This window comes from Leptodactylus fuscus, chromosome 1, assembly GCF_031893055.1.
Source record: "Leptodactylus fuscus isolate aLepFus1 chromosome 1, aLepFus1.hap2, whole genome shotgun sequence".
Lineage (NCBI taxonomy): Eukaryota > Metazoa > Chordata > Amphibia > Anura > Leptodactylidae > Leptodactylus > Leptodactylus fuscus.
In genome coordinates, this window is record NC_134265.1 from 34814168 (window position 1) to 34828734 (window position 14567).

Here is a 14567-nt window from a genome sequence, read left to right on the forward strand (position 1 = left end):
CAACTAATAGAATAGGACACACTCTGAGTTTTGTGGCAGGGACTCACAGCCAAAACACAGACCTATGGAAAACATGGTAGTGTGCATGGGCCCATTGTAATGATTCGGTTAGTGTGCTAGCCAGAAAAAAACAGGATAGCATGCAGAAATGGCACACGGTCATATGAGGCCTAAGACTAGCTCAGAAATTACCAGTCTTTGTGTCCCAGTTAGGGGGTGCAGCCTCATCAGGGTCCAGGAGCCTTAGTGGGCCCATAAGCACTGGCACCAGTATTGAGATTGCAGCTTCCATCTGGCCCGCAAACCAAGGAGACCCACAGATTACCCTAACCACACTAAGGTGGATTAAACTCCTTAGCACCCATAACCATCAATACCAAGAATTCGCTGTAAGGATGAGGTAGAGAGCCCCAGACAAAATATTGCACCAGGACCTACAAGACTTTAGTGACACCAGTGGTCCCAGTCACCACTTTTTGGATTTGTTGGTTTCAGGATCATAACCAGTGTCCATAAATACCAGTCAGACCTCCACTCTTGTTCTGCAATGGGAAATTCCCATTTGTGATTAGTACAACGCATACTTTAATAGGTTAGGTTAATTTGTTTCCTATAGAGCACTCACTGGTTAGATATAATATCTAAGTGCGATATCAAAGTGTGGTATTGCATTTCTAGGCCACCATTTCTGGGGTCACCAGATATATCTTCTGAGATGATGTATCTGCTGCACACACATCTGCTGTTCGCTTGCCATTGGATGGATTTGACATACTCCATTGCTCTCATTGGCGGAGCTTAGGCTTTACCTACTCAGTCATAGCACATATAGACTTATTGTCTACACTGTCTCCTACGATGAACCCATCATCTACAGGTAAAACGCATTGGAAGAGACGGGTTGGTATAATATGAGCACATTTAGCCACAGAGAAGTTCTGACTTAGGGATTCCGCTTTATGGGTAGTTTACTGATTTATTTCGAGAGATTGGATTGGGTACACCAATAGAGTATGCTGGACCCATTTTCTCTTCTCTCACTGGAGGTTTATAGGTACAAATTACTTTAATTTCCCTGTTAAAAAACATGGCCTACTTTGGGTCAAGAGTGCAGCAATTTTTTTAATTTCTTCCTCTCTACATTCCAGAACCTTTTTATAATTTTTTGCATTGATTGTATTTGTCGAGAACTTTTTTTTATGTTGCATGTTTTTAATGTCACAGTTTTGGAGTAGATACACCATTAAATAACTTGAATTTTGGGAGGAGGGGGTGGAATAAAAGAAAATAGCATTTTTATTTTTGGGTCGAATATTCTTAAATTTTTTGATTGGGGTTTCTGAGATTGTACGTCCCTGTCTGCAGTGAAGAACTGCCAAAAGCACCAGGAGCACCAAAGAGGAGCCTGTTGAGACTCATCGGACTCATCTCTAGATAAGTATATGGGTGTTTTTTTTGTTTTTTTAATTGTGGGCATTACTTTACAACAGGGTGATTTGGGACACTAAATCCCCGCTCCATAAAGACAATTGGTTGGTTTAGTGTCCCAAATTGACCCATCAGGTTCCTTTTAATTGGATGGTGGATTTCACTTTCTTTCACACTATTGTGGCACACACCTGAAATTTTAGATGGCTTAGTTATGTTTTTTATATCAGGTTGGGCCAACTAAGTATGTCACAATGTGTTAAGTTTTAAAAGTTTGTTCATCACTTTGTATTTTTCAGGGTCTGGTGCCCTACTGGTGTCCATAGCTAACATCTGGGAGGGGAGGTATTTGTGCCCCTGGTTCCAAACTACTCTGCAACCCTGGCTCAAACCTTTGACTTTCGACTTTCTGGAGTGACAGACCAAGTAGAAGTCAAGACCAAGGCATGATCTCCCGAAACTTGACTGCCCACGGACTAAAGCAGATGCAGGGAATATAAACTGTGGGAAGAGAGCCTAGGTTAGCATTACATTATTTTGTTATAATAACCAACATTTAGGTATATATCAATTTAATCTATCTTGCAATGGTTCTTTTGACAATTTGTTTGTTGATAAAAGGATCCCCTAACAATAAGCTGATACATGGGTGCCGACCTAATGGGACTGTCCATTCCCAACCTGAGAGGGAACAGATTACTTGAATAGGAACAGCCTGGATCACTCTCCACCCACTGCATCATGCCCCGGCTTCCAAAGTCTACTAGAGCAGCGGAACTCTGTGGGGTCGGGGGGTCGGAACTTCATGGATCAGACACTAATGACTTATTCTATTCAGGCGCCAAAATTTTAGCCGAACTCTTGAGTCAAAATTCAGTTGGAAACTCAACCAACTAATAAGAGCTTAGACTACATAGTCTAAAAGTACCACAGATTTCGAAACAACATCAGACACTTTGGGAAATCTGGTTCAGTTTAGGAGGGTCTAGTCTAAGTTTTCACTGTCTAAAAGTTAGACAGTTGTAGTTTATCTGTCCCTGTGTATATCAATGTGAGGTTCTGTTAGGATAGAAGATGAAGTTCAGAGCCAAAGTAAGAACCAGTACTAGATACACTGATTTAAATGGTCAACACGGTGCCATGTGTTCAACACCCCCGCCCCATATGGTGGGGATGGACTTGGCTGCACTGCTGGGTAGAGCGGTACGGGTTGGAAAACGCTAAACATACAGCATACCACAGATCATGGTAACCAGACAATGAGATCTCTTTCCAGCAGATGTTTCGGGTAGTGGTGTCGGTCCAAGGATCCAGAAGGCGGGCAGTCAGCAGGTGGCAGCAGAGAGTAAATTGTAGCCGTACGGTCCGGGTCGTTGACAAGAGGGAATGCAGTACAGTGGGTAATCCAAATGGACTGTCATGCAGATTGAGTCGGTAACAGGAGCGGTGGAGCAGTGCAAAACAGTGTTCAAGAAGTGGAGATCTAGAGGCAAGCCGAAGTCAGAAACAGGAGCAAGGCACAGCACAAAATCAGGAGGCAAAGGCAAGGTCAAAGGTCATGCAATGGGGTAAGAAACAGAGGCAAACGGATAACTAGAGAACACTTACTACCAGGATGATAAGTACAACTGAATAGCCAGCGGAGGTCCGAAGCCAGAACCCCCTTTAAATAGGCTCTCACCCTTGTAGACCGAAACCGGAAGTCCCCCATCCGGCTCAGGAGGAAACCGGTAACCCCCACACATCACCATGGAGGATCCGGCCTACCTCCCGAGACCTGGAAGTGGGGACTCAGAAGCACAGTGTTCCAGAGGCTCTGGCCCTCCCCGTATCAGGTTCTTAGTGCACTCTTTGATATAACCATGAGAGCCCATCCGCACTCATTCCAATGGGAACCTATACTATACAGACTTACCTCTCTTCTGCCTGGGTTTAAGCTTATAAAGTGAGTATTGCTGAATTTTTGTGCTCTTTTTGAAGAAATAATTATCTACTTTGTTTATTATAAAACATTTTTTTCTGTGAGAACTTTCACATTGCAAAAAGGACAACAAACTTTGTTATCTAGAGTATTTATGGTAAGTTCCTTGAAATGTCCTCTTATGAAATACCACAGAAATCAACTGTCAGAGATATGTAATATAACGTGAGTCATAGCGGTATACTACACATCATCATCACTAGAATCGTGTGCCGGGGGTGTGATTACATGTGTCACGGGGTGACTCGCTACATGAGCAGATAAGATTAATCTGTACCAGGCACATACATATATATATATATAAGGACCCGCAGACCAAAACATTACTAATTCAACTACCATGAAAAGTTTTCTTGTCCTGCTTCTTTCTGCAGCATGTCTGCTGGGCTCTGAAGGTAGGGAGATATATCTTCATTTTCTTAAGTTCTTCTATTATGCAATTTTTTTTGATAGTCAGGTGACATGTTGGGGTAAGTGCCCAGCATTGGGTACCAGGGACAGAGCGTGCCAATGAGGCACTTTGCCTATAGGTAGGATTTTTAGCTGGAGGGCGGCATTAGGGTATCTGGTGGAAGGTCAATGTTTTTAGGGGGCTATTGTGTAGTCTGTATTCATTTTGGTGTGTTATTCCAATGCCATAAATTGGTTATATATACTATATAACTAGACATGGCATACGTTTTATAAACACTATGCTTTGTGTTCACAACTTTGAGAACTCTGATTTTGGCAATAGTTTATTTATGCTGTAGGTATTGGGCCTTTTTTTTTTTGTTTGGTTTTTTTTTGGCACTATATTTTTAAATTGCTCCTTATGATGATGATACACCCCACAATATGTCATATGGGGCACAGCGTATAGCAGCTGAAAAGATGTGTCACTGAGTCACTTGACCACTAGTTGAGCACTATCTGGTGTTTCATAGTAAAATCGACCATCTTCAAGTATCAAGTAATGCCATCTGTAGAAAAAAATGAGTCATCTATTATTATTATTATTGTTGCTATTATTATTAGTAATTGTTGTTATTATTATAATTATTATTAATACTTTTATTATTAGTAGTATATTATTATTATTATTAATAATAATAATAATAATAATAATAATACACCGCTAGAAAGCCGAAAGTGTGCTGAATTCAGTGCATTATCGGCTTTCCCACTCTGTGCCCCGGTGAAGAGCTATCGGTGCCGATACTGTAGCTCTTCACTGTCAGATGGGCTTATCTGATAGTCAGTCAGGAACGCCCTTCTTCACAGCAGTGTCTATAGCACTGTACTGTGAGAGGGGGCGTTGCTTACCGCCCAGAGATGACGCCCAGTACTCGTCTATGGATGCGTACTGTGAGGAGAAGGAGGAGACGTTCCTCCCCGCTCTCACAGTACAGCGCTATAGCTGCTATTGTGAGGAGGGGCGTTCCTGAAACGCCCTTCTGACAGTGAAGCGCTATGTTACCGCCACCGCTAGCTCTTCACCCGGGGCACAGAAAGTGAAAGTCGATAGTGCACTGAATTCAGTGCACTGTCGGCTTTCTAGAGGTGTATTAAACTGCCTGTGCCCCAAATGGTGAAAGGTCCTCTCTAAGGGCACCTTTCCTGGAGATTTCTTCCTGCATTTTCTTCTTTTCATTTTTGACTTCCCACCTCCCAAACCCCATAGCTTTATTTTTTTTTGTTCACAGAGTCATATCAGGGCCTCATGTTTGTGGGACAAATTCTCCTTTTTATTGGTACCATTTAAAGGGATTCTATCATTGGTGTCAGTGGTTTTGAGATAAAGACATTCCTGGATAGTCTTTAAAAGAGTTATTCTACCACTACTACCTTCTTTTTCTTCTCCCCGCCGTTCTGTTGTGCTGGTTAATCACTTTATGTAAATAAGCCCACTGAACACCCAGGCGTTCCCCAGGGCCTGCAAGCCCCCCCCCCCCAACATCATACCTTTATTCACACCCCTCCATTGCTTGTGCTCCGTCTGCTCTCCTCCTCCCTGGATGTTCTTCGCGCTGCTGCATTTGAATTCTAGGGCATGCTCAGTTCCGCTCCGCTCAGAACAGTACTGCACATGCCCGAGCGCCATTTTGTTGTAGCTCACTATAGAACTCAGCATACTTCTCAGTATGCTGTCCTATAGCGAGCTACACCAAAGTGACGCTTGGACATGCTCTACTGCATAAGGCGCCTTTTTTGCGGGGCCAGATGTACTTTTTAGTTATACTATTTTGGGGAATGTCTATTGCTTTGATCGCTTTTTATTCAAATAGAAAAATATTTTAAAAAATGGCAGTTCGGGTCTTTTGATTTTTTTTTTCTTGATAAAAAAAAATATTTGTAAGTGAGAATAGAGATGGCATGAAGACAATAATACTCCCAACCTTTAAGTCTCCTGATATTTGTTTTTTTTAAAATGGGGTCTAATAATAACTTTTTGTATCCTTCTATTGAGACCTTAGTATTGCATTATTGAGGTCTAGTATCAGTATATACCTGTAATGGATCATTTCATTTTTAAAAATTTAAATATTTCAAAAATTTCTAATTCCTAGGTAAAACAGTAAAAATCATAGATGGAAATGAAGCTAGGCCTCACTCCAGGCCTTACATGGCTCTGATAATATTTGATACAGAAATAGAAGAAATGATCTGTGGAGGAACTTTAATAGCACCCAACTGGATATTAACTGCAGGTCACTGTCAAAAGTAGGTATCGGTATATGTTATCCATTACAAGAGAACTTATTGCCAGGTCTGAAAAGCTCAATCATCTGATATCCACATCTGTTCAGCTATTCCAGAGATATAAGCCCTTTTATTATGTGGGCAGTAACACTGCATGACATGAAGCACATAGAGACCCCCCCCCCTTGAGACACCACAGTGTTACAACCACTTACCTAGTAGAACCTAATTTGCAACTAAAAGGGCTTATATCTTTAGAATGGCTGAACAGATATGGATAAACAAAACACCAAAATACTCTGATCTATTATGATGTCATTGGGCTTTTCAGACTTGGTAGCAGCGTGGGATCCCATGGGGTTAGCCACACTGGAATTGCTGATAGCTAACCCACTGAGATTTACACTAATGTAGGGACAGGTTTTGACCTCCTCTGTGGCCTTTCCCTAACATGTTTGACATAAACACAGCATATGTGTTTATGTCAAACATATGTGTTTATGTGTGCATACATCTGCATTTTCCAATAATGAGTGGTCATGTCCATTTCCAGGCGAGGAAGCAGGATAACCGTTCTCCTTGGGGCTCATTCAAGGGAAGAAAATGAAAAAGGAATTCAGAGATTTCGCATTTCCAATTCAATCCAGCATCCAAAATACAACAGTACAACCTTAGAAAACGACCTTCGACTTATCAAAGTAAGAATAGAGTGTACATTTGGGGGTTACATACAGTATACAAATTATACAAACAGATATAATACTAACAATGACCGACTGGCACAGTGGGGTAGAGGGCCCTGCCCGCGAGGGCTTACAATCTATGAGGGAAGGGGAATAGAGACAGAAGGTGATGGGAGAGACTGTACAGATGGTGATGTGGTGACAGTAGTGTTATTGGAGGTTGTAGGCCTTCCTGAATAGGTGAGTCTTCAGCGCCTTCTTGAAGCCTGTGATTGTGGGGGTCAGTCTTATGTGTCTTGGTTGGGAGTTCCAGAGTATGGGGGATGCACGAGAGAAGTCTTGGAGGCGGTTGTGTGAGGAGCGGATGAGAGCAGAGCGGAGTAGGAGGTCATTGGAGGATCGGAGGTTACGTGTGGGCAGGTAGCGGGAGATTAGGTCAGAGATATATGGAGGGGACAGGTTGTGGATGGCTTTGTATGATAACATTAGTAACTTGAACTCAATTCACTGGGCTATGGGTAGCCAGTGAAGGGATTGGCAGAGGGGAGCAGCCGATGAAGAACGGGGGGCAAGGTGAATTAAGCAAGCAACATAGTTTAAGGTGGACCGGAGGGGGGCGAGAGTGTTCGCTGGGAGTCCATGGAGAAGGGTGTTGCAGTAATCTAAGCAGGAGATTATGAGGGCATGGACGAGCATCTTATCAGTTTTTGGGGTGAGGAAGGAGCGGATTTGATGGATGTTCTTCAGTTGGAGGCGACAGGAGGTGTTGAGGGGTTGAACATGCGAATGGAGAACTATGGTGCTAGAACACTCTGATATATGGTAGTCATATTGAGTACTTGCTGATATTGAATGATCTGACTCCAAACCAGTTGTATAGATATAGGGGTTGCAGTTGCTACCAGGTCCTGGCACCTAAAGGGGACACCATTGGTCCCTCTGTCACATAAAATCTACCTCTACTATAAATGGCACATGATTGGTAGGGATACATTGCAGATTTTGTAATGGGGCCCAGAACCTTAAAATTATACCTTTGGTCCAAAATATCTATAACAGTAATAACACAATATATGGCTTACTCAAATTTATTGCAATATTGGTAAAATGGGTTGGGATCTAGCAAATTTGAACCAGGAATACCAATCATAGAGCATATAATGAACACGGGTACCCTCAAAATAACAAGATAAAATATAACTTTTATTGGTATGCGTTAAAAATTAAAGCCAGCATTGGCCCGATATAATAAAATAACCTATAATGTGAGATGGTCAAAAAAGAACACCAACTTCCCCTGTGTCTGAGATAATAAATAAATAATAATACATTTTATTTATATAGCGCCAACATATTCCGCAGCGCTGTACAATTTGTAGGGTTCAAATACAGACAGAAAGATACATTACAAAGAAAGTCATTCCACACAATGGGACTGAGGGCCCTGCTCGCAAGAGCTTACAATCTATGAGGTAGAGGGGGGTGACACAGGAGGTAACAGGGGCGGCATTGCTTATACAGGGGTCAGACAATTCTGTAATAGAGGTGACTGTCGTTACACAAACATAAAACTTGGAGCCGTCACCAGTCGTGTCCTTTAATATGTGGATGGAGCTTGGACATATAGAGTTAGCTTGAAATGGCATCATATCATGTGGGGTAATGTGGGAGCGAGGAGGGTTAAATTTTGGGGGATTCTAATTAAGGTACGGAAGGGTTTACATTAGGAATTGTGATCGGCCTGTCTGAAAAGATGTGTCTTTAGTTTGTCCTTGAAGCTGTAGAAATTGGGAGTTAATCTGATTGTCCGGGGTAGAGCATTCCAGAGAAGTGGTGCAGCTCGGGAGAAGTCTTGTATACGAGCGTGGGAGGTTCTGATGATAGAGGATGTAAGTGTTAGGTCATTGAGTGAGCGGAGAGCACGGGTTAGGCGGTAGATAGAGATGAGAGAGGAAATGTATGGAGGTGCGGCATTATGGAGAGCCTTGTGGATGAGGGGGATAACTTTATATTTTATTCTATAATGAATAGGGAGCCAATGTAGTGACTGGCACAGACCGGAGGTATCGCTGTAGCGTCTAGCCTGATAGATGAGTCTGGCCGCTGCATTCAGAATAGATTGTAGAGGGGAGAGTTTAGTGAGGGGAAGACCGATTAGTAAGGAGTTACAGTAGTCAAGGCGAGAATGAATCCGAGAGACAATAAGTGTCTTTAGTGTATCTCTGGTAAGGTAAGGGCGTATTCTGGAGATGTGTTTGAGGTGGAGGTGACATGGACGTGCGAGTGATTCAATATGAGGAGTGCAGGAAAGGTCTGCGTCGAACATGACCCCAAGGCAGCGGGCATGCTACCTAGGAGTTATAGTAAGGCCTGAGACTGCAATGAATATATCAGGGACAGATCCATTAGATGGTGGAAACAGTAGTGGTGGCCAAGAGGAGCCAAAACTTCAACTCCACTACCCTCTATTTGCAAGGCAATACAAAGGTGGCAATCTACATCCGATAACTAATATAGGACATTGATATATTTGATACAATTTACATTGACTCGTGATAATACATTATGTCATTTTATTCCAGTTGCGAGGAAAAGCGAAGATTGGGAAAACTGTTAAGTTGTTCCCATTACCAGACACATTCGATGACGTTGATGCAGGAATGGTTTGTGAAGCAGCCGGATGGGGATGGACCGAAAAAAAAATTGAAGCCGATTCTCTGAGAGAAGTGAATCTCACCGTCCTGAACAGAGAAAAATGTCAGAATCACTGGGGAAAGAGAGTTAACATAACCAACAATTTAATATGCACCGTTGTGGGACCAAAGGGACAAGACACCTGTACAGTAAGTGTCAGCAATATGGTTGTTCATGTAAGGCTACGCTCATATCTACGGGGGTGTCTGTACAGCGCAGAGTCCATCAGAATTCTTTAATGTCAGGGGAAAAAAAAGACGTAAATGCAAATAAAAAAAAAGGACTTCACAGTTCTAATTAGAAAAGTTCTGCCCATACCTGAGGTCGTCTTGATCACAAGCCTTTATTGAACCAGAACACAACGCGTTTTGGGATTACACATATCCCTTCCTCAAGTGTACAATGGTCATAAGCTCATGACCATTGTACCTTTCACAAATCTCACCTACGTTTGCAGCAATTTGCAACATATCCTGTGCAACATTTAGCAAAACGGTGACACGCTGGCACGTTGTTGAGCCGATTCATAGATATGAAGAACAGTGCAACTGTCTGTACCTCCTACAGCTTGTACTTGGTCTTGAGTGTCCTGTATCCATACAGAAAGTAATTTCTACCTCTTATATTACAGGGAGACTCAGGCGGTCCTTTAATTTGCAAAGGTATTTACAGAGGAGTCACTTCTTTTGGGGAAAATGTGTGTGGAAAACCTAATGATGCATCCATCTTCACCCGCCTGACCATGGACTACATCAGCTGGATAAACAACACCATCGCTACGAACCTATAGAGCTTCCATAGCATAAAAATATTAGATTATATTGAAATATTAGATTATATTGAAATATTACATTACATTTTGCTCTGCTTACTGATTTCATACAATAAAAGATTCCCCAAAATTGCTCTATCTTTTACTGAATGTCAATAGAACAACTGATACATAATAGTAATAGTACTAACATATGGAAAGAGATAGGCAGAGCGCTGTTCACACTGGTAGTTTGGATTTAGTGGTCATTTAGTGGTATATACTCCATGTATGTTATGTATGTCACTTATGTTCTTATGTAAATGAGTCAGTTGGTGCACTGGGGGAGGGTTTCAGCTCCGTGGAGGAGTTGATCCTCCCACTGCGATGACATCACCCATCCTATTTGAGCAGCAGGGGCAGCGCTCCCAGGGCGGAAGGCCCACCCCCAAATAAGGCTTTAAATTGTTTTTCTCCAAATCTATAAACTAACATACATAATACAGGTAGGTTATTTATGTAACACCACTGGGGGACAATAAGAATTACAGAAATGGTTACAGTAGAGACCTCTTCACCACCTTGATCACACAGTCCCTCCACTCGAATCTTCACCAGGCTTGTGAACACGGTGTTGGTTAAACTCCTCCACCAGGGGGTGATTCGGGAGAACCCCTATAACTTCACTTTTATGAATGACTGTAGTAACTCAAAAACAAACCCCTCCTAGAAGATTTAACCTTTCCTTAAGATGTGTATTAATAATTGGAATCAAAGATGCAATGCATATAATACTGCAATAAACAATGTACAAAAGCGTGCAGCACTTATGGCGTACACAGTATTAATTGCCTGACAATATTACCATGCTAGACAACAAGGCCCTATGAGGGCTGTATTTCAGTTTGGCATACAGTAAGCAGTCAGTAAATGACCTTATTACAGGTTTAGCCCTTGTATACAGTGTTGGCCAAAAGTATTGGCACCCCTGCAATTCTGTCAGATAATACTTGTTGTCTTCCAGAAAATGATTGCAAGCACAAACCCTTTGGTATTAATATGAAATGAAATGGGAGGCTTTATAACCCATTGATTTCACTGTGTAGGAGCACGTAAGCCGGCACCCATTGAAGTTAATGGGATCTGTTTTGAAGCTCCTCGCTCTGACATGTGTTTACGTGTCTAAATGAGCGGCGCGTTAGTTCGTGGGAATGGGGCCTTAGTCGTAACAGGATTTACCTCCTTATGGTATGTTCACAAGGGTTTTTTTGGTCCGGATTTTGATGTGGGAAGCCGAGTCAGAATCTCGTCCAAACAAACCTCTCCCACGACTGGATTCCGGTGCAGTGCACCAGCATCCAGTCACGGCATTCTGCTCTGGATTAGGCCCAAATGAATGGGCCTAGTCAGGATGCAGTGTCACAGGCGGATGTCCGCAGCTGAATCAGCCGCGGAATCCGCCTCAAGAAAGGGCTCGTTGATTCTTTTTTCCACAGGCGGAAACAAACCGCTCATAAAAAAAAGAACCCATTGATTTGGGGTTTTTTGAGTCGCATTTTGACGTGGACTCCACTTCAAAATTCAGACCAAAAAACCCTATGTCACCTTACCCTTAGGGTATGTTCACACAGAGTTTTTTGCAGGCAGATTTTGAGGCGTAATCCGCCTCAAAATCTTCCTGCAAAAAAAGGCTCCCATTCACTTCAATGGGAACCGCTCGCTTTTTTCCCCGATAGCTAGTAGTATCTGAGTCAGCCACACTGACTCATTCAGACCTAATCAGGAGCAGGATGCACTGCATCGGCATCCCGTCACGGCTAGCTGCACCAAACAAAACACAAAGTGGAAAACTTTTCCGCCGTGTGAACTAACCCTTAATGTGATAATATGTTGTGATATAAACTGTGATAGTAAAGCTTTGCTATGGACATTCTCCACACATATAGGATAATGCAGATGTCCAGCAGTAATTTCTCCTCTTTAAAGGGATCCTATCTTTTAAACACAATTTTTTTCTCCTTAACATGTCGGAATAGCCTTAAGAAAGGCTATTCATCCCCTACCTTTAGTTGTCTTCTCCGCACCACCGTTCGCCTGCAATCCCGTTTTTTCTCGTTATGTAAATGAGCTCTCGCAGCACTGGGGGCGTCCCCAATGCTACCAGAGAACTCTCCAGCACCACCTCCATCTTCTTCTGCGACGAGGTCTTCACTGCGTCTTCTTCCGGCGGCGTCTTCTTACTTCTAGGCCTTGGGGGTGGGCAAGCCGACTACGCATGCCTGCCAGCCACGAGAAAATGGCCGCTTACAATACTGTGGACAGGTGACACTGCTGGAGCCTCAATTGCTCTCTTTTCTCTCTCTCTCTGCTTCAAGTGAAATTGAGGAGTCTTTTCTCTTTCCCCTCAGATATGATGAAGCGGTCTCTCCTTCTATACTCCCAGTCCTCCTCACAGCTCCGCCATTGCCGTCTCCTCTTCCCTCTCCCCCTGTCAGGCTCCACCCACCTCCTTCCTCTACTAGGTTATGCAAAGAGAACATTTTGCAAATAAAGTTTTTTTTTTTCTTTTATAGACTGACAGGATTTCACTCACATATGGATTGCTGTGATAGTTTCTGTACCCAAGATTGCAGTTTTCAATCTCCCTGCTATAGTCTGGCAGGTTAACAATGGCATACCTCCCAACCATCCCGATTTTCATGGGACACTCACACTTTCCTGCCTCTGTCCCACCGTCCTGCGCAGCTCCCTACATGTCCCGCTATGTCCCTTTAATGATTTACTGATCAATCATTCCTCCGATCACGACCTGCTCTTATAACAGATAAGAGATTGCGGTGATCGGAGGAACGCTGGACCATGGTTCAAGGACCTTGTGTGACATCACACAGTCACGTGACTAGGTGGGCGTGTCAGTGTCCCGTGCAGTGAAGAGAGAAGAGATCCGTGTAAGGTACTGAGAAGGGAGGGGGAAGGGGGGTGTGAGATGCAGGATGGAGAGAGAGGGTGTGTGCGTTTGTCTGCCTGTCTGTGTGTGTCTGTCTGTTTGTGTTTGTCATTATACTGGGGCAAAGATGGAGGGGGGACATGAAACTGGGGGCAGATGAAAGGGGATATGAAACTGAGGGAAAAATGGAGGGGGGGGAGATGAAACCGGGGGCAGAGATGGAGGAGGGGACATGAAATGGAGCAGATGAAGGGGGCAATTAAACTGAGAACAACTGGAGGGGAGTATTAAACTGGAGGGGGACCTATCTGCCTCTAGTTGCCCCCAGTTTAATGTCGCCCTCCAGCTACCCCTACGGTTTAATGTCTGCTTCTAGTTGCCCCCTGTTTAATGTCCCACTTCATCTGCCATTTATTTATTGCCCCCTCCAACTACCCCCATTGCTAATGTCCCCCTCCAGCTGCTCCAGTTTCATGTTTAAATTGGGGCACCAGGAGAGGGAATTAATACTGTGGGGCAGTTGGAAGGGAACATTACAATGCGGAGACATATAATGTATGGGTGACTGTACCCATAATGTATGGGATTATACTGTGTCGGGGGACATGAAAAATGAATGAGAATGGGGGTTACATTTATTGCTGTGATGTGCTCTATAATAAGGTAATAACAGTTGACTATGCTGGGGGGAGGTGGGAGACTCCCTTTAAAAACACTGGACCCCTTTATAAGTCCATCAAGATTTTTGCAGGAACTCGCTTTGACCTCTGCAGAGGTTAATGTGCAGAGAGGGGGTGGAAGTGAGCTGTGACCTTCACCTCTGTGTTATCTTTATATAGATGATATCTGTCATTATGATCCTGTCCTGTGATGATTAGGGATGAGCAATCGGGATTTGAAAAGATCGGATCCTGATCGGCATTTGAGTAAATTTCACGATTGTGATCGGGTTCCAATCCCGCCTAAAAAAGATTGGGAACAGAATTCCTATCCCGATCGCTCAACCGACTTACCTGCACAGAACCGCTGCCACTCCCTGGAGTTCCGAGCTGTTGTTCTCTCCTCTCTCTCTTCGCACGCTGACAGAACGCTGTGCGCGCCCCCGCCTCCCTAGGCTAGTGTTTTTGCTGGGAGTAGGTGGGGCTTGTTGTGGCTTAGGAGAGTGTTGGTGGGTACAAGGAGGAGAGACGTGAGTGATGCATTCGGGGGCACGCACGGCGCTCTGCCGGCGTGCGAAGAGAGAGGAGAGAACAACGGGCCGGAGCTCCGGGGAGCGGCGTACACATTGGTAGAGGACGCAGCAGCAGTTCTGTGCAGGTAAGTGGGGGGGACTAAGTAGACGGCGGATTCTTTAATCACTAGACAGCGTGGAGGATTAAATTTTTGGACTCCACGCTGTGT

At 43.6% G+C, this 14567-nt stretch overlaps 1 protein-coding gene across 1 annotated transcript; it reads left to right on the plus strand.

Moving 5' to 3' along the window:
• Nucleotides 1-3750: 3750 nt before the first annotated feature.
• Nucleotides 3751-10333, plus strand: LOC142198477 (granzyme A-like). The gene is made up of 5 exons (XM_075269515.1): nucleotides 3751-3804; nucleotides 5959-6112; nucleotides 6645-6789; nucleotides 9357-9617; nucleotides 10100-10333. The coding sequence occupies exons 2-5, from the start codon at nucleotides 6015-6017 to the stop codon at nucleotides 10256-10258; spliced, it is 663 nt and encodes a 220-aa protein (XP_075125616.1). The 5' UTR covers nucleotides 3751-3804; nucleotides 5959-6014; the 3' UTR covers nucleotides 10259-10333.
• Nucleotides 10334-14567: the final 4234 nt, after the last annotated feature.

What these genes read in the sequence shown, in the direction of transcription:
- LOC142198477 (XM_075269515.1), top strand. Translation starts at nt 6,015, where the DNA reads ATGGCTCTGATAATATTTGATACAGAAATAGAAGAAATGATCTGTGGA. An exon ending in ACGACCTTCGACTTATCAAA is followed by an intron (nt 6,790 to 9,356) that starts GTAAGAATAGAG and finishes ATTTTATTCCAG; the next exon opens with TTGCGAGGAAAAGCGAAGAT. An exon ending in AGGGACAAGACACCTGTACA is followed by an intron (nt 9,618 to 10,099) that starts GTAAGTGTCAGC and finishes CTTATATTACAG; the next exon opens with GGAGACTCAGGCGGTCCTTT.